The following is a 20,254-nucleotide window of genomic DNA, read 5'->3' as shown; positions in this document are numbered from 1 at the left end:
TTGTAATGTGTTTTATGGGCTATGGGGTCTTTTACTCCACAGGGTTTCATGTGGATTTTGGTAAGTGTGTTACACAGCACCTTCAGTGCAGTAACACAGGGGTGTCATAGTGACCCCCCAACATAGACTCCATACCCTGGGACTGACTACTGTCTCCCAGGGCATGTAAAGTCACCATTGACTTTAATAGTCTTAAATTGGGAACAGAAACAGTACAAGCCATCATATTGTGGAAGTACAGGTAGGGGTAATTAGATTGCCCCTGGGTCTGTTTTTCGAGGAGGCACTTTGCAGTCCCCCCTCGTCGAGTTTCTGGCTGGTGGCAGTGGTTACCACGCAATATATTCCTTAAGAATATTTACTATGGGATTTTCCCATTCATTTTAAACACACCACTTTTTGGTGCAATGTTAAAGATACCGCCGGGATATTTATTTAATATTTATTCCCCGGTTGGGTCTTTCCCCAGGACTCTGTTTTAAAATGGCGTTTGTGTTCGCCTCTGTAACTCCAACCCAAGTCGAGCCCTTTGTCCCACTTTTTGGCGGGCTTCTACACAGAAGACTGGGCCTTCAGACGTCGCCAAAAGGACCAAAGAATCCGTAGAGGGAGAAGCTGAGCCGACCTACGACGACACCACTGGTGGAGCCCTGCTGAACCGACTCACCACTTCTTCCAACGACAGAGGAGAGCTTCATCCCGAAGAGTCTTCTTCCTTTGACTGGTGGGGATAACCAGTTTGCCCGCCTTTTCGCCTTCCCGGATCATCTTGTGGCCGCCTTGCCTGTGCCAAGCACCCCGGCAACCGGGATACCACGTTTTACCACTACTGCGAATAAAAGGGTAGTACCTTTTAACCGGAGAACTCCGCGGCTGGTTTCTTCCCTGGCAGTGCAACGACCTTCAGCTTTCCTCCACGTCGAGATCTTCTCTTCCTCTGGACGACGCCGCGACCTGCACCCACTGCCAGGAACAACTGCCCCCGCTGGAGGATCCTCTCCACTTTCAAGGTACTGTGTCCGCCTAGCCTCCCTCGCAACGGTCTGTGTGGGGTGTCTCGTAAATCCTCAAGTTACCACTTGGGTTGGCCCTAGGCTGGCTAACTGAACTTTTCTGAGCTGAACCGATTCCTTTTTAAACTCTCTGCAAGACTTTTCAAGCCTTTTAAACTGTGTGATCTTGGGTGCATTGGTGTTCTACTCTCTAAGGGGGAGCCGGGCCTCTGAACTTTTTTGCTCACAAGTAGACTGACTTTCCGGCCTTGCTGAGTGCTTCTAAAGTATTGTGTTGTGTGCTTTTCTAATTTCTGCCTTTTCCCTCCCTTTTTTGATAACTTATTGGAGTGCCATCTTGAGTTAAGCGCTCACCTCTGTCTGAAAATAAGTGGTGTTAACTAACACTCGTCTAATAAGGAACAAGGGATATGTGTATATATATATATATATATATATATTTTAATAGTGACTGTTTTTGAACTTGCTTATAATAATAGTGCTAGAGTGTTTCTACGTGTGTCTTTAAATAAATAATTATATACTTGATACCAAAGCTCTGGTCAGTGTTTGCTTGTGCTACTGTATTTTGGTACCTATCTTGTATACTCTATATACTGTAACTCTTCTTGAGAGAAGTCTGGCTGCTCAGCCACAGCTACCAGGTAAATCCGGGTGGTACAGACTGCTACCAATTGGGTTTACTGCCAACACCTGTAGTCTTAAGCCTTTTGCAGTGGTCCCTAAGGGAACTGCACAGGTTTCTGCCTAACATCTGGCGCCGGTGGAGGAGTGCTGGGAGCCAGAGGTTGCCATTGATGCTGGTGTGGAACCACCTGAACTCTAGGAGGCAGGGGAGCCGCATTCAAAATGAGCCAGCTGGGGCAGCACCGGGGCCTGAGGCACCGGAGCCATAGGAGAAATGACTATGGGTGCTGGCGGAGGGACTGGAGGCAGCATGTCCCTGATCACATCCCGAAGGATGGAGCCCATCTGGGGGGACCTTATCAACATGAGGAACTTCTCAAAAAAACTGTCCTCGCAGGCTGGTGGGGTGGCAGGTGGTACTGATGCAGTAGCGGCTGGCTGCTGGGGCCTGTGCATACACTGCCTTGCTAGTTGCAGGGGGTATATGCCCTGCAACATAGAAGAAGCCGTAGGCCACGTACCTTGTGAAGACCAGTCCCACCTGGACACTCGAACTACCTGCTCATCCAAAGGGGTCGGTGTCGAACAAGCGGCCATCTTGTCAAGCTGCATGCCACGTGCCTGCGTCGTGGTGCCTGGCTCACTGGGACCGGCCTCCTCCTGGACTCTTGGCGGTGGAGCTTGAGGCCTACCCTGCACCTCAAAACTCGACCTGGCAGGTGTAGGGCCATCGGCTGACTCGCCGGTAGTGCTGCGTACAGGTGCCCCCTGAGACATGTGTCCGGCAGTAGGGCATAGCCCCTCGGGTGGACACCAGGTAAAAGAATCTTGCAGTCCCTTAGTGCTGTCTCTGGAAGGATCTAGCGACCCCTTTGTCTGGCGGCCGGTAGCTGGAAGAGCCTCGGTATCTGCGCTGGTGTGAGAACCTGAACGGTCCCTCCCACTTGGGCGTTTCCTTGGGAAGGAGTTGCATTTACGGGGTGCGATGGAAAAGAGCAGCTTCATCTTGGGCCTAGACCTGTGCTTGACGAAGTTCATGTCCTCTGGAGGCGACTTCTCAAAGGGCTCCTTCCACCTTGCTAACCTGTTCTTCAAAGCTTGCAGTGTAAGTGCGTTTCACGCAGTACCGCCCTCTCAGCCATGGTCTGGACCAAGGCAGCAGAGGCACAGGGCTTGGGGGTCGGACGTGGGGAAGAGCCCCTAGCAGGCTGGACAACTACTGAAGTCCAAGGACATCGACATTCACGGGGAGGAGTGTGGCGCCAGAGGACTGAGTACATGTTTAAAGATTAGAAGAAAAAGAAAAAAAGAAAGTATCCGGGGAAAAGCACGTGGAATTACAAGGCCGAAGCGAAATCCGGGAGCCCTAGTCAAAGCAGCCTGTTCCCATCGAGATGGAAAAGAGGACTGGGTTGTGGGGCAAGTCCAAGGAGCGCATGCTACCAGGGCCGCATCACTGCACAACTGCAAATTTAAAGGTTAAGAAGATTTTTTATGGTAAAAAAAAGTGGTCTCCCATCCTTAGGAGGGACGCCCATGCAGTATTGAGGAAAGAGGACGGGACGTAAGAGTACTTAGTGGCTTGCATCCACGCCGTTGTAATTATCTTCACACCAAGGCACAGCCCTCTGCTGGCGGCGTCAATGTGGAAGACCGAACACTCCATGAGGTCCTGCCCAACGGGCCGGGCATCTGCCAGACCGGCATTGAAGGAGGCTTGCTTGGCAGAAATTCCCTGAGCTCCCGCCATAGCTTTTGGTTAGCCGCAGCCTAGAGGGTGACTGCGTTGGCCACAGATGCAGTCCTGCGATTGAGTAACAGCGCTATCCCAAAGACTCAACAGCTGGAGGTGACTCCCAAAGAGGAACACAATGGAGACTATGGTTCAGAATATAATGTGGTCGCAGCCACCACTGAAGAGTGCGGCTGTGGGTGGGAAGCCAGGAGGATTGGTTCCCCGTCCATAAGCATGAACCTGCTGTCCAGCTACTTTTTAATCTGGGCGTTGGCCCTGGGCTTCTCACAGACATTTTGCGCCACCTGCAGGACATCCTTCTGGAGAGGGATGCCAGACCGGAATGTGGTGCGCTTACCCAAGACCTCTGCTAGCACTCCCGACTCCTGGGGGGCTTCCCAAACCCCTAAGCGCCCGAGACCTTTGGGTTAGTGTTGCGCTATATAAGAATTGATTTAGTTAGTTCTTTCCTTGGGCAGAAGGACCCCCAAGAACGCTGCCAAGCCCTGAAGGCGGTCATGAAAGGCCTAAACGGGGTCATTGTCTGTGGCATCATCATCATCATCATCGCCTCCACCTCCCTTTTCATAGCCAACGAGTCCGGGCCTTCTGAGACAGGTGCTGAATCGGTCCCTCCCAAGTCCGGCACCGAAGGCAGGTCCAATAGCTGTTGAGAGGGAGGAGGTGTCTGAACAACCGGTAGGGCCTGGACTGGGGAAGGGACCGGCAGCACTGGAGTAACAAGAGGAGTACCCAGAAGAGGGGCACGGGAGAGGCACCACTTGCGGGATAACTTCCCTCACTATATCGTTCAAGAGCCCCTTTATCTGAGGGGAATGCATGAGGAAGAGGAAGCACTCTAAGAAGTGGTCCTCGCAAGCCACTGGGTCCCTAGGGGACCGGCCTTCCGTGACGCTGGGCCTCTGCTCCTGGTCAAAGCACTGAGGCAACTGGGGCGTGTAGCCGTAATGCTGCGATGGGTAGATGTACCGCTGAGGAAACCAGATGCCTTTACCTTACAATCCGTTGCCACTTCCAGAGGGAAGGGCAGTGTATCATCCTGCAAATGCACGGGCGAGCCTGAAGTTGGATCCAAGATGGCCACCATCCTGGCATGCTCCGCCATGTGCTTCTCTGCCATTTTGAAGTCTTACGCTACGCCCTGGGTGGGAGGAAGCAAAGGCCCTGAGCCACGAAAGGCCTCACACACGGGACGATACAGCTTGGGTTTTGCACCCAAAATGGAAGCGTTGACCTCAGGTCACTCTGGTAGGCTCTGAGCCCTCGGCCGACTGGCCGGTAGTCGTAACGTCCTGGCTCACAACCTCGGAGCGAGCTACAGTAGGCTGGACGCCCTCGGCACCTGCTCCGGTAGCCGTGCTGGATCGCGCCGAGGACATACTCTTCGAGGTGGCACTTGACAATCCCTTACCCCTTGGGGTTGAAGAAGAGGACGAACTTGACCGCCCTTCCGAGGCCAGTCCAGTAGGGCACCTAGGCTTGGGAGCCGGCAGCCTGGAAAGACTTGGGCCTGGCAGAACTTGAATCCGAGGAACCCCTATCCGTGGGGACCCCGGGGAAGGAGTCGCCACGCTGCGGAGGCGTGCTGAACTTAGGGCCTACCTTGTCTTGACAAGAGGACCTGGAGACGAAGTCCGTAAGGTGGGGCAGAGGACAAGTGTGGAAGAGCAACTCCACCAAGACAAACTATTCTTCAACGCCCTGTGACCAACAGCACTGCAGGCCAAACATGCGTCCCCGCGGTCGTCGGCCCCAAACACCCAAGACACCGTGCTTGGGGGTCCGAGGCTGGGAACGAGCAGGTCCAGGAATGAGCAGGTCCAAGGCCGGGAACGAGCGGTCACATGAGGTACATTCTTGTGAAACCTCCTGCAGCCGACATGTGCCAGGGGAGGCAAAGCACCAAAGGAAGGTTAAATAAGATGGAAAAAAAAAAAACTGGGAGCAAGCGGAAAGCTAAATAATTCTCCGCGCTGGCTGCCAAGTCTGACACCGTCCGTGCGGAAAAAGGGACTGTAGTGAAGGGAGCCGGAGGGTGGGGCATTCCCACACCCGGGGCCACGCCCCTGCACGCTATACTTAATTTAAAGGGAAAGCTCAATTTTTTGCTGCCAAAGGTTCCGGTACTCTCCCCATGTTTGGGGACGCCCACAAGGTTGAGGAAAGGGGACCAGACATACAAGTATAATTACTTTCATCCCCAAGCGATTACTGTTCTGAATAAAGTTGTACATCTTTACAAAGGTTTTTCACAACAGTTCTTTATAGACAAGGTAATATCATTCTTTGGTTCTGAAGCGTCCACAGGTTCAAATTTAACAAGGTTGTCAAGGTCTGCATTGACGAACAGGCATTTCTATTCATAAAACACTACACACAAACATGATACTCACCAAGACTCTTTCACTCATATTCTGCCCAAAAACAAATTTAGAACTTGTAGCCTCTGCATTGTTCGTGTCGTTTACTAGACTGAAAAAACAAAAGGCCCAGTAAATAGAAGGAAGCAAAAAGAAAGAACAGACAAAGTTTAATTGCTTGCTGGTGTATGAAAGACTAAAAAAGAACGAAAATGACGGTTTAAATGCACCCATAAATTTAATAGTTGGTTTTAGGCCCTTTGGCCCACTCAGACAAAAACATGTTCAATACTTTTCTAAAATGTGGAGAACGAAAAAAGCATCAAGTGTTGCTGTTAGGGAGAATTCTCATTTATGGCTAATTTCCCTTACCCAGTGAGTCCCTCAGCAGCTTTGCTGGATTTCTGGGGTTTATTTTTTCCACCTGATAAGAGTGTGAGCCTTTTTCCCAGTCTTACAGTGTATTTTTTGTGTGTGTTGTACTTTTTGTGCTCATGGGCTATGGAGTGTCACCGACTCCCTAGGCATCATCTTTTTACTTGTGTGTCACACAGCACCTTTAGTGCAGTGACACAGGGATTTCTCTTAGACTTCCCTTGTGACCTCCATTTCTGGGGATGACATGTTTCTAGGGGACAGTTAAAGTCACCATTGGCTTTACTAGTCCTTTTAAAATACAGATCCAGTACAAGCCATCTTACAATTGAGTACTGGATGGGAATATCTTTCCCCTGTCCTTATGTAAACTCAAGGGGCACTTTGTGTCCCCCTTCCCGACTTGACATGGCTGGTGGCAGTGGTAACTATCATTTTTACACGATTCCCGTGTTAGTGTTCTGGCTGTGATGACAGACATGAACATAAAACCTGCTACCCAAAATCGTTTTTATCGTGGGTCCTAGCGTGGTTTTTCGCCATTTTGTGTTGGAAAGGTCTTTCTTGTTTGCTTTTCGCGCCAAACCAGGTTTGGTTTCCTTGTTCGCCATCCTTTGGCAGGCTTCTGCAAAGAAGCCCTCCTTTGGCGTCTGGGTGTCTAGGTGGGCTGAATGTGAGGGAGGGGTTCAGTAACCCCCTGCACAGGGTCTCCTTGGAGACCCTAGTCGCACTTTGTGTAGATTGACTGAGGTGGTTGTCTGGGCTGGACAACCCCCCTGCTGTGCGATTGACAGCCAGGCTGTGTGAATGGGGGATTTTGGCATAAAAGGCAGGACTCTTGGGCTGGAAGTCAGAGTCGCCACTGGAACTACAAGAACCGAAGAGAAGTGGAGAAGACGGCTGCTGCAACTCCTGGATCCCAGTGAAGCCCTGCTGCAGTCCTGAGCCATCTACCCTTCAACGACAGAAGATCCAGTGTGGAGTCTTCTTCCCTTGAGCCTGGTGGGATCAACCAGCTCACCTTCCACAACCAGAGAATCCTTTTCTGGGTCGAAATCGCTGCACTGAGCTGTAGTGGTCCGGATAGCCATCAGAAGAGCCCTCTCCCGTTGAATCAGGGTGAACCCTTTTCCTTTCCGAAGGCTTGTCCTTTCTTCATTCCGTCTTATAACTTTTGCTTCCCTTTGACAATATCCAGTACTCCTGGCAACGTTAATCTTGAACTATACTAACCATGTGATCTTCGACAACAGAGCCTCTTCTCCATTTGACACTGGCGCAGGCCTATTGACTTATCTGCCTCTTAGAAAACGTCCTCTGATTTTATTGCCTTGACTAAAGTATTGCCTATGATTTTATCCACTATTCCCCTGTTTTAATTCTATGTGCTAAGTGCGTTTGACTTCGGGTGCATTTCTTCTCGCGGGTATGCTTTATTTTCATAAGACCGAACTGTCATTACTATCAAAAAGTGATTGCGTATTAACCCACGGTAACGTCTTTGTTTCGAAAAAACGGACTGTCAAATCCTAATGTACTTAACTTGAATTGACCTGAACAAGAGGAATTGGTTGTGTTTAGTATATTTAGAGTGTGGTTTAATTTAATAGAAGTGAAGTGTTTTGTGAACAGATGGTTTAAAAATAAATGTACTTATATTTTTTAACCAGAAACCTTGAGTCAGTGTTTGCTTGAGTCACAGTAATTGTAGTCCTTTGTGTAATCCCTATGACTGCTCATTTGCTCTTGAGATAAGTCTGGCTGCTCAGCCATCGCTACCACTTTACTGTGTTGTACAGGCGTGTACCAAAGGTTAAATTATACTATCACTTGTAGTCTTAATTGTACGTAGTGTTCCCTATGGGTACTGCATATGATTCTCGCTAACAATTCCTAACTCGCACGTGGATGCTGTGGTTGAGCAATCAAGAACAGTTATCTGGAGGAACACAGGCAAACAGATTACAATTTTGAACAAAGGATTAAGGATGATGACATTTATTTTATATTCTGTAAAAGGCCAAGTGCTCATGCAGCTTGTAGTCAAGATATTTTGTAATATTTATATCAAGAGTGCATTATACTGTGACATGGGTCATGACGTTGACCGTCAAGCAGGAACAGGGGCCACCTCCTAACGTGGGGCGGGCTGCATACATTTTGCTCTGGTCTCATGCGAGCAAATCCCAGAACGCCGCTGGGTGAAACCAAGCTAGCGCATACAGGAACCAGGGGAATGGAATGGAAATCACTGAGAATAACAATCTACCAACCCCAGGCAGCCCTCAGGCAATTGCGGTGGCAAGAGAAAGGGTGAGAATGAACTGCAGGGGAGCAGGAGACACAAATCCTCCTTAAACCGAAATGGAAGCAAAACTCAACAGCACATGAAGAAAACAAGGAAATTGGGCAGTTACCCTGCTAATGGAGACTGAGAAGGGGGCAGGGCTAAGAATATTTTTTAAAGCTTTGTACCTATGTAATCCCAGCCCCTGTAAAAAAAAAATAAAAAAAATAGCCACAGATTGTCCCACAGTTGGGTGAGCACTGGGCCCAATGGATAGAGGGTGGCAAGGGAGAGAACCAGGACGGGAACATAAAGAGTGAATGAGGGACAGAAACAGACAGTGGAGCAGAGTGCAGAAGAGTTAGTGTCGCAATTTGTGTAGAGTGCAGGTGAGGCATTGGTTGTGAGAATGCAGTGTGCTGAGGTGGCGGGGTACAAAAGGAGAGAAGAGGGGAAGAAGTGTAGGGAGAATTAGTGACAGTGATGAGGAGAGGATATGGTAGGAAGGTGTGAACAGAGTGCATGGCGAAAGTGACAGCAGTGGTTAGTGCAGAGCGAAGCAAAGGGGGTAGTAGGAAGAGCCAGACAGAGTGTGTGGTAAGTTTAGGGCACAGAGGAATAGAGGTGAAGGGGAGAAGTTTGAAGAAAGGAGTGCAGAGAGTAGAGGAGGGTGTGTGTAGAGGGTTGCAGCGAGAAATCAGGAAAAAGTGCAGACAGAGGAACAGCAGGGGAGAGAAAGAGGAGGAATTAATAGTTACCCACCATAGTGACTAAAGTACTCAGTCCTTAGTCCCCTTTCCGCCATACTCCATGGGCGTCCCTCGCTAGGGACGGACGACAACCTTTTTCACCAGAAAAAAATTTCTTCTCCTTTAAATTTAGAGGCGCGGCCCTGGCAACAATGCACAGCCCTGGCAGCATGCGCTCCCCTGACTGCGCCCACTGGCGCCACTCCTCAGTCCCCATTGACAATATTTAACATTGCCTAATGACAAGTATTAGTGGGGGGGGGGGGGGGGGGGGGGGAGTGGGGGGACATATGGATTAGTCACAACGGTCAGTAAGACATGCATTACTTACCGTAATAGCATTTCTGATGATGGTATCTGCTTAGATTCACATGCTGTGCATATGGTCCGACATCCAGTGGTAACTGCAGAGTATTGCATCTTGTTTTTCGGGGACCGAAAGGGGACATTGGCATAGGCGTGTATGTAACACTATCCCTTTCGTGACGTGTGGTGTACCCAAAATCCCCTCACGCGCCGAGGTGCCTCCGATTGTAATTTTTCTGCCATGAGGGAGCCCAAGGCTTTTGTGTGGGAGTACATAAACAGAGAAAGTAGTAAGACGTCTATGTTCCTTTCACCCAGAGCGGGGAGGTAGGGAGGGCGCATGTGAATCTAAGCGGATACAATCACCAGAAATGCTGTTACGGTAAGTAATGCATGTCTTCTGATGCTTGTTAAATCACATAGACTAGCGAGCAGTACCCGGAGCTGGGTTGTGAGAAGGAACAGTAGAGAAAAGATGTCTTAGTACTGCTTGTCCCACTTGAGAATCAGACCTAGAATGAGTGTCTAGGCAATAGTGTTTTGTAAAGGTGTGTACAGAACTCCAGGTTGCCACTTTGCAAATGGACTCTAGGGGAACTTTTGCAATGAATGCTATGGATGCCCCAGTGCCTCGAGTAGAATGTGCTCTAGGCTTGAAAGGCAGTTCTCTCTTACCAAGAGTGTAGCAGTGTGATGCATTTGACAATCTACCTTGAGATAGCCGATTTAGAGACAGGATCCCCTTCTCTACCAGCTGCCACTGAAACGAAGAATTGTTTAGTCTTCCTTAGTGGTTTAGTTCTTTCTAGGTAAAACAGGACTGCCCTGCGCACGTCTAGTGTGTGAAGGCTTCTTTCGGCCATGTGAATAGGGTTCTGAAAGAAAGTGGGTAGTTCGATTGATTGGTTCACATGGAACTTCGAGATGAATTTAGGCGCAAACCTGGGATGTGTGCGCAGAACTACCTTATCTTTGTGGACTGTAACAAAGGGGTCTAGAACAGAAAGAGCCTGTAGTTCACTAACCCTTCTGATAGAAGTGATAGCCACTAGGGAGGCTGTCTTATAAGTCAGGTCTTTCAGACTTGCTTTATGCATAGGCTCAAAGGGAGCTCCCATGAGCCTGGCCAAAACCACATTCAGATCCCATCCAGGGGCTGGGTGAGAGATGGGAGGATAAATCTTCTTAACCCCTTCCATAAAGGCTTTAATCACCGGGATTTTCCACCACAATACCTTTTGTTGTGATGCGGTGTAGGAAAACAGAGCAGCCAGATGAACATTTAGGGAATTGAAGACTAACCCAATGTCCAACAGGTGGGTTAAATACAGCACAATGTGCGAGGGTGAGCAATCGATGGGATTGACGCCCTTGGATTTGCACCAGATGACAAAACGTTTCCTTTTGCTGGCATAGCAATAACGTGTATTAGGTTTTCTCGCTTCCCTGAGTATGTCCATGCACCTCTGAGGGAGTTGCAGGTGTCCAAACTATGATCTCAGGAGCCAGGCTGCTAAGTTCGGAGTTTGTGGGCATGGGTGTAGGGTCTCCCCCCTGTCCTGAGACAATATGTTGTACAGGCAGGGTAGTTTCACTGGTGGGGAGAGGGACATTTCCATCAGGTGAGTGAACCAGGGTTGGCGGGCCCACATGGGGGCCACCAGTAGCATGGTAACTGGTTTGTGGTGCATCTTGTGCACTATCTTGTTGAGAAGGGGGGATGGGGGGGGAAGCATAGACAAATTTCCCCGACCATGTTATCTAGAGATCGTTCCCCTTGTCTGGGGGTACCTGGAGGCGTAGTCTTGGCATTGGGCGTTCTCCTGAGTAGCGAACAGGTCGATCTCTGGGAATCCCCATTCCGCGAAGACGTTGGGACACAATGTCTTCCTGCAGTCGCCATTCGTATTGTGTGGGCAGAGGGAAATCTCTGCGGAGTACGTCTGCTAGAACATTGAGTTCCCCTGGAACATGTTGGGACAACAAAAACATCTTGTGTCTGAGAGCCCCTATCCAAATGTTCTGGGACAGCTTGGATAGCCCTGGAGAGTGAGTGTCCCCCTGTTTGTTCAGGTAATACATAGCTGTAGTGCTGTCCATTAGAATCAGCACTGTCTTCCCTTGCAGTTGCACCTGAAAGGCTTTCAAAGCCTTGAACACCGCTAACAGCTCCAGTAAGTTTATATGGTTGGACGCTACTTGAGGAAACCAAACTATGTGTGCTGTCTGCTCAAACAGATGAGCTCCCCACCCTGTGAGAGATGAGTCTGTTGTGAGAGTGGCTTCCACTACAGGGGGGGTGAAGGTCTTCCCCTTCAAGAGGTTTTCTCTTGACCACCACTGCAGAGAGCGAACGAGGGCTGGCAAGACAACTACCAGATCTTGCAATTGTCCGCTGGCCTGACGCCACTGGCTGTTGAACCGCTCTTGCATGGGATGCATGAGCAGCCGCACGTGGGGTACCAAGTACATGCATGACGCCATCATCCCTAGCAAACGCATGGCTTTGCGTACCGTCACCTTCCGACTGGCTACATATTGAGGGATCTGAGAAAGCATGTTCTGAACCCTCTCGGAGGGGGAGACGAGACCGTCTTCCGTCCGAATTAGAGCTCCCAGAAATTGTTTTACTTGACTGGGGAAAACAAGCGTCGAACGAGTCCCCCGTGATGAGCCAGTCGTCGAGGTAAGGGTAAACTGGGACTGATAGTCTGCGCAGGTGTGCTGCTGCCACTGCCAGGACTTTGGTAAACACCCTTGGCGCCGAGGCGATGCCGAAGGGGAGTACCTTGAATTGGTAATGTCTGTCCTGGATCATGAACCTTAGATATTTCCTGTGCGCATGGCAACATTTAAATATGGAAGTATGCATCTTTTCTGTCCAATGTTGCCATGAAGTCCCCTTGTTTCAGCAATGGGATCACCTCCTGCAGTGTTACCATGCAAAACTTCTGGGTTTTTTCGGGGAGGATGATCAGAAGAACTGATAATCTGCTCCACCGATCCATACACCCTACAAGTTTTTCTATAGTCCATTTAGAGGACCCAAACCGGCCTACGTGAGGAGAAACTACGTTCTCCTCCCTGCGGCGTCGAAAGGAGTTTCTCAGGGTGTCGGAAAGAGGCTCTCGACTATCCTCGTAAGCGTCGTCAGAATCGGGAATCCAATACGCCAAAATTTTTTCCGCGGCTTGTCCCATAACCTTAGGCAGAGCCGGGGTAAGGCCCACCGCCGCCTTAATTCTTCCGATGCGGCTTTCGATAGTTGCCGAATCGTCGTGATACAGTGGCTGTGATGATTTTTTTGCCAGGTGTAATATTTTTCGCGGTGCTAGAGGGCCTAGCGGTTGGTTTTCCGGGTAGAGGCCTAGCCATAGTTTTCGGGCCTACTGAGGCCTTAGAGACCGTTGAAGCGTCAGACTCCCGCGCTTCGACGCGTGTAGGTTTCGGAGTAGCACCCTTATCTGGTTTAGATTGCCCAGTCGCAAAACGCTGCTGCGGATGTGGGGGAAGGCTTTGGATCTGAACGATCCGAGGGAACCGGCGAAGTTTTCGGCGGCCCTGTTGGCGCTTTCGACGAAGATGTCGAAATCGGCGTAGGGGTTGTGTGCTTAGTGCGATGCGCTTATACGACCCTGTCGCCGGGTGTTGTCCCTGTAGCACGACCAGCGTGACGCCTTTAAGGGTCGGGGACGGGCGTGGCAGACCTAGAAGCGTCCGCCTCAAGGTCTATAACATCCGAAACGGACGTTTGGTCATCCGAAGTACCACCGTCACTTTCAGCGGATGTGGCGGTGGGGGATTCCATGCATGACATACCGTATGTGGCCACTGCTTTACACAGCGCTCCTTAAGGGTCTTAGGTCGAAGGAGTTTGCATGACGCACACCGCTTCTCGTCGTGCTCTAGGGGGAAGGCAGGCGTTACACGTCCTGTGTTCGTCCTTCCAAGGATATCTGACCGTACACTTGGGGCAGAATCTAAAAGAAGTCCTTTCTATAGCAAAAGGGAAGGATGCCCAGACCAACAGGGAAAAGAGGGGAAAGGAGGAAAGACATACCGACAATATGGCCAGCCCGACCCCACTCTCCCTACTGTATAGGTCGGCCAGAGGGCCCGACCACGTGGAAAATCCGGCAACCGGATCTTAGGCACCGAAATCCACAGCCGTAGACTAATCCCCTGTAGTCTTCGTCGAAGATGTTCTTGTTGGGCGAAGTAACTTATCGGGGAATAAACTGACAATTTGGTCAGGATTAACAATGTCTCTAGTAAGAGCTCCGCTATAGCGCGACCAGTTATCTGGGTGGAAAAAAAAAACAATCTGAGGAACATCGGTGTGAGGGATTTTGGGTACACCACACGTAACGATAGGGATAGTGTTACAGACACGCCTATGCCGACCTCCCCTTTCGGTCCCCGAAAGACAAGATGCAATGCTCTGCGGTTACCACTGGATGTCGGACCATATGAACAGCATGTGATTCTAAGCAGATTAACAAGCATCAGAACAATTACTCTTACATCCCGTGCCCGTTCCTATATACTGCATGGGTGATTATAACTGAATGTAGCGCTAGGGTGGAGAGGAGACCGTCCTTAAGCGAACAGGTTCCTTAGAACCGCCTGTCCGAAAGCTGCATCCGATATTGAGCCGGCGTCTAAACAGTAGTGCTTACAGAAAGCTGAAGGGGTGGCCCAGGTGGCCACCCTGCTGATGACCTGCCATGGGACATGCCGCTGGAATGCAACGGCAATGGCCTTGGCTCCGACGGTGTGCATGTTAGCTGGAAGTGGTTTGTGCTGCCCCTCATAGGCCTCCTTGATGGCTGAAACAATCCACCTTGCTATAGAGGCCTTGGATGCCTGATAACTAGGCCATGACCGCCCCCTCCCCCTCTCCCCCGCCGACAGAGCATCCGACTTGTGGAAGCCCTTAGTCCTGTCCAGATAGAATTTCAAAGCACGTTTTGACATCGACAGTGCAAGACCCTCCGAGCAACATCCTTAGGGTCAGCAAAAAAACATAGGTAAGACTATCTCCTCGTTCAGATGGAAAGCGGATGGTACCTTGGGTAGGAACACACGGTGTGTTCTCGGGACCACCTTATCCTTGTGAAAAGTAGTATATGGTTCTGAAGCCATCAACGCCTGGATCTCCCGGACTCTGTGGGCAGAGATGAGACCCCAACAACAGAGCTGTTTTAATGGTGACCAGCCTGATATCCGCGGACGCCATTGGCTCTGATGGTTTGAGCGCCAATACGCCCAACACTACATTGAGGTCCCACACAGGGTGTGGTTTCTTGATCGGAGGGAAGAGCCTGGCGAGGCCCATCAAAGGTTGGAAGAGGAGAAAACTCCCACCTCTCAATTCCTGTAGGCCTATATCGCCACCAGATAGGTACGGCATGAATCCACCTGCACGCCTGAGCGGGCAAGGTTTGCAGGGAAGGAGTGTATGTCATCCAACGTGCACGTAAGGGGTCAATCACCTTAGAGTCGGCCCAGTGACAGAACCTAGACCATTTACTCTTGTACTGGCCCCTAGTAGCCTTGCTCCTAGCGCACGGAATGATTTCTAGGTTACACTGTGAGAGGCCCAGGTGTTTAAGTGTGACCTGCTCAGGGATTACGCTGCAAGGGCCAACTTCTGTGTGTCTAGGGATTGGGGGAGAGGGGGCGTAGAGGGATGACCCTGCCCCCTTGTTGTGCCATGAGATGAGCTTGGCCCTGCGCAGGTGAATCGGAGACCTGTCCGGGAGGCTGAGAAGCTCCGAGAACCACGGTCTTGCGGGACACCACAGAGTTAGCAGAATGATGCTGCAGTGACACGATTCCTTTATCTTGCAGATCACCGTGTGGGTCAGGGGTGTAGGTGGGAAGGCATACACGGTTATGCCGCTCCACTGAATCTGAAAGGCGTCGCCCAGGGAGCCAGGGCCCTGCCCCTACCAGGAAGCAAACTGCTGGCACGTCTTGTTGCCCCAGCAGGCAAAGAGATCAACCTGAGGATTCCCCCATCTGCCAAAGATCTCCAGCAGCACCTGATAGTTCAATTGCCACTCGCAATTGTCCACTCCCATTCTGATCTGTGTCCGCTTCCAGGTTCGACTCCCCCGGAAGGTGATTGGCCCACAGGTAGAGGTTTTCTCCAGGGCCCAGTCCTACATGCTGACCGCTAGGTTGCACAGTGGAGGAGACCTAGTACCAGCCTGCTTGTTGACATAGTACATGCTGGTGGAGTTGTCTGTCTGGATGAGGACAACCTTACCCCCAATGAGCTGAAGGAAAGCTTTGAGAGCTAGCCAGATGGCGTTCAGCTCCAGCCAGTTGATCTGACACTTCTGCTCCTGCAGGGTCAACTCCGTGGACACTGGCTGTTCAAAATGGCCCTGCTCCAGATTCCATGAGGCTGCGAAGTGCAGCTGCAATCTCCTCATCTTGAGCCTCGTGTAGGGTTCGGCCAGCAGGACGCTGCCATGATGCCTAATATGTGTTGGTATCACCAGGCCGACGTCACCTCTCGGGTGAGGAAGTGCGTAGGGGCCCTCTTGATGGCCATGATCTTGTCCTCCAAGGGGGAAAACGCTCTCAGAGCTTGCTTCCCATTTGAGGCCCAAAAAGATCAGGCTCGGAGTAGGCTGCAGCCAAGACGTCTTAAGGTTGACCGAAAACCCCAGCTCGTGCAGTGTGATCATAAGGGTGGAGGAAGAGTGATGAACCGCCTCCGGAGATCTCGCCCTGACCAGCCAGTCGTCCACGTACGGGTAAACGTGGGGGCCCTGCACCCTGAAGAGGGCTAAAACTGCATTCATCGGCCTGTTGACTACCTTGGAGGATGAATTGAGGCTGAAGGGTAGAACCTTGCATTGGAAGTGGCAACCCATGATCCTGAATCGTACGAATGAGCGATGCGGCTGCCAAATCGTGACGTGTAGATCATCCTTCAGATCCAGGGAGCACATCCAGTCTCCTCTGCACAATGTCTCCGCAATCAGTGCTGGCGTAACGATCTTGAATTTTGAAGAGGGAGGGAGAGGTTGAGGATGGAAAGGTCCAACAACTCTGAGGCCAGCCCGTTTCTTCTTTTGTATGGCGAAAATCTTGGAATAGAAGCCCAATCCTAGCTGGGAGGCTGGGACTTCTTCCACGGCCTGGCTCTCGACGAGCGACCGAAATTCTGCCAAAAGAGTTGCTGTCCAAAACTGTGGGAATGGAGGGGACGAGGGAGGAGAGGAAGGGACCGGTAGACAGTACCCCGTGGATACGACCAAGAGGATCCATGCGTCAGCAAACTTATGACGCCAAAACTGTGCGTGAAGGGCAAGCCTCTGGAGACGCGTGGACCCGAAGGAACGTATCATGTCTTCTTTCCCTCCGAGTCTGTTGCGGAGGAGGGGGACTGAACAAAAAATAACTAGCTCCCTGCCTTTGATTGCACCAGTGTTGACACGGCGAACGGTTAGACTGTCTGGACCTCCGTTCTTGGAAGCCGCAGAATCCTCCGTACGTCCGCCCCTGGTCGGAGTGTTGATGTGACTGGGTGTACGCCTTGGCCGATGCCTTCATAATGATAAAGACTTTGCAGTTTGTGAACTGTTTTTCTTTTTATCTAACTCCTCATCGGTGGTGTAGTGAAAGAGGTCTCCACTCAAATGGAAGGGCCAATATGCGTTCCTAGACGTCTGGGTTAAATATAGTAGCCTGAAGCAAGGCAGTCCTTATGTCCATGGTAATGCATATGGCCCCGGCCAGATGGGTCAATGTGGGCCACGGTGGACTCCATGATGTCTTGCATCACCATTTTAGCCTCTGCCAGTACCTTGAAAGGTAATTGGCTCTGCAACGGACGTTCTGGAAGGAAGAAAGTTGTTTCCCGCCAAAGCCTCTGGTTAACGGCTGCCAGCATGGCATCCATGTTGGATTGACGAAGATGCAGAGAAACATTGGAATAAAGCTTCTTCCCATACGCCTTCAAGATCTTCTCCTCCTTGCCTAGCAGCGTACAGGACGAGGTGGCCGAGGACGACTGAGGCTTGGAGTAGAGCGACGCTGCACCAATCACTGAAGAGTGCGTTCGAGGGTGGGCTTGAGCCACCCCTTTTTGGCCAACGCGACGTCCTTTCATCGGGATCCCCGTTCTAGCTGCGTAGCGCGAGGACCTCTGCAAGAACCCCCGCCTCCGGTTGGTCGACTTCAGGTTGAGGAAGGGCCAAGTACTCTGCCATACCTGCAAGGCGTTTGTGAAGACCTTGGCTGACAATGGTGTGTCAGGGTCTTCTTCCTCGTCTGTGTCCACCAGAGCGTCCGGCTGGTCCGGAGCGGGTGGAGGGGTGCTGGGCGCCGAGGTGTGGAGACCAGAGCCAGAGGCTGGCACGGAACTGCTTGAACTTTGGGAGGCAGGGGAGCCAGAATCGAAGGAGACGGCATGGGCAGCAGGGGCTGCACCAGGGCCTGCGGCGCTGGAGCCATAGGAGGAATGACTATAGGTGCAGGTGGAGGGGCCGGAGGGAGCTTGCCCCCGATTACATCCCTAAGGATGGACCCCATCTGAGAAGATCTCACGAGTGTGAGGAACTTTTCAAAGAAACTGTCCTCGCAGGCCATTGGGGTGGCAGGTGATATTGACAGGATAGCAGGCAGCTGCCCTGCGCTGCTGATGGATAAGCTGTAGGCCACGTACCTGGTTGACGCCAGTACCACCTTGTAACTTGTTCTCCCACCTGCTCCGTTCCTCGGGTCGGTATTGGATGAGCAGCCATCTTGACTGGCGCGGCGGCCATCTTGTTGAGCTGCATCCCACGTGCCGAAGTCGTAGTGCTTGGCTCACTGGGCCCGGCCTCCTCCAGGACTCTCGGCGATGGAGCATGAGACCTACCATGCACCTCAGGCCGAGGCCTGGTAGGCATTTCGCCCTCTGCAGAATCGCCGATAGCGCTGCGTGCAGGCACCCCCTCGGACATGTTGCCGGTACAAGGGTGTAGCCCCCAATAAAAGAACCTTGCGATCCCTCAGCACCATCTCCGGAAAGATCTACAGACCCCTCGGCCGTTAGCTGAATTAGCCTCGGTACCCGTGCTGGTGCAAGAACCGGAGAGGTTATTCCCGTCTGAGTGCTTTTTTTCCTGGGAAAGGAGTCACCCGTGCAGGGTGCGCTGGAAAAGAGCGGCCCTCCCTTGGGCCTTGACTTATGTCTGACTAATTCCTTCAAGTCCTCTGTAGACAACTTCTTGAAGAGCTCCCTCCACCTAGCTATTCTGTTCTTCAAAGCATGCCAAGAAAGTGCATCGCACGCGGTGCAACCCTCCCATCCGTGGTCAGGGCCAAGGTAGCGGAGGCAAAGGGCATGGGGATATGATGTAGGGAATAGCTCCTCGTAGGCTGGACACCGGCTGAAGCCGCTTAAGTAGACATGTGCCTGGGAGGAGCGTGGTGCCAGAGGACTGAGTACCTGAATGATAAAAGAAGACAAAAAATACAGAAGTATCCAGGGAAGAGCGTGTGATATTACATGGCCGAAGCCAAACCCAGGATCGCAGGTGAAGTCGACGCAGAAAAGGGGACTGAGGAGTGGCGCCGGTGGGCAGAGTCAGGGGAGTTCCTGCTCCCAGAGCCGCACTCCTGAGTGCCTCAAAATTTAAAGGGGAAGAAGATTTTTTCTGGTGAAAAAGGTTCCATCTCCTGTCCCTAGCGAGGGATGCGCATGCAGTATGGAGGAAAGGGGACCGGACATAAGAGTAGAAGACCGGAATGTGTCAGAGAAGGGAGAGGAGCGTGTGAGAGAAGGCATAGGAGAGCAAGAGAGAATAGAGTAGAGGGTGAGGTAGAAGGAGTAGTGAGAGTAGAACGAGGGGTTGTGAGTTAAGGGGTCCATGGAGTCTTATCGAAACAAGAAGTTTCCTGTTGCGAAAACTAGGGAGTGATAGGTCAGGGAACTACAAGAAGAATCCAGGATGGAGGTAGATGGATAAGGCCTTTTATTTTTAGACCATCCACTACAGCAAGTCTTAGATAGTAGGGGTTGCAGATCGCAATCAGAAAGACGTGGGGTTTAGGGACACCTGGGCCAAGGTACTCTGACTGCACGTGGACCAGAATAACAAGAGATTAACAACATTCTGAAAACAAAAACCTTTGAACCATCGTTCAGATTCTGCGAATTATTGAAGCCAATCTGTAACAATTTACAAGAAAAAGGCATTCTCACCAAATCATACATCAATCCGAGGCCACCACTTATGATGAAATACTACAATGACAATGGGCAATCCATTTATTTCAACAGTTCATTAACAAAAATTGAGAAGTATGCATTACTCCGCAGTGACCACTGGATGTCGGACTATGCACAGCATGTGATTCTAAGCAGATTAACAAACATCAGAAACAGAGATATGGGTAATGTTAGCGATTAGGTTACCACAAAGAACTGACTTGGGCATGAGCAAAGAGTGGTTAAGGAGTGTTTTAGGTATCAAATCTCAAATTTCTGGCGCGCGTCAGGGCGAGCGGGGAGACTAGTGCACCAGCTCAGTTGCTCAATGATGCCCCTACGTGCTGGGCAGGAAGTCGGGACATGTACTTATAGGAGGTGTTACACCCTCTAACCTTAGTGCCACCTTTTTTCTGCTAGCACTCAACGCTGAGGGAACGCAGAGCCAAGGTGTACTATCTGCCAGGTGGGTCCGGTTGGGTGGAGGATGAACAACATTTCCGAGAGTTTGTTTCAAATGTGCTTTCGGGGTATGGGCTTATAGAAATGGGCGTCATGGAGATCC

General features: G+C 51.0%; 1 protein-coding gene across 7 annotated transcripts in view; it reads right to left on the bottom strand.

Moving 5' to 3' along the window:
- Positions 1-20,254, bottom strand: part of RANBP3 (RAN binding protein 3) — a 1,483,781-nt gene that overhangs the window by 627,106 nt on the left and 836,421 nt on the right. For all 7 annotated transcript variants that reach the window (XR_011303967.1, XM_069649581.1, XM_069649583.1 and 4 more), the window contains one exon: positions 5,790-5,868. Coding sequence is in view for 6 of the 7 variants with exons in the window: in XM_069649581.1 (XP_069505682.1) it covers positions 5,790-5,868 (79 nt within the window). In the remaining variant the exon portion in view is untranslated. The remainder of the gene's footprint in view (positions 1-5,789; positions 5,869-20,254) is intronic.

Source organism: Ambystoma mexicanum, chromosome 1p, assembly GCF_040938575.1.
Source record: "Ambystoma mexicanum isolate Mex_15411 chromosome 1p, UKY_AmexF1_1, whole genome shotgun sequence".
Lineage (NCBI taxonomy): Eukaryota > Metazoa > Chordata > Amphibia > Caudata > Ambystomatidae > Ambystoma > Ambystoma mexicanum.
Note: the sequence above shows the minus strand (reverse complement) of the source record. Positions and strands in the feature narration are given on the sequence as shown.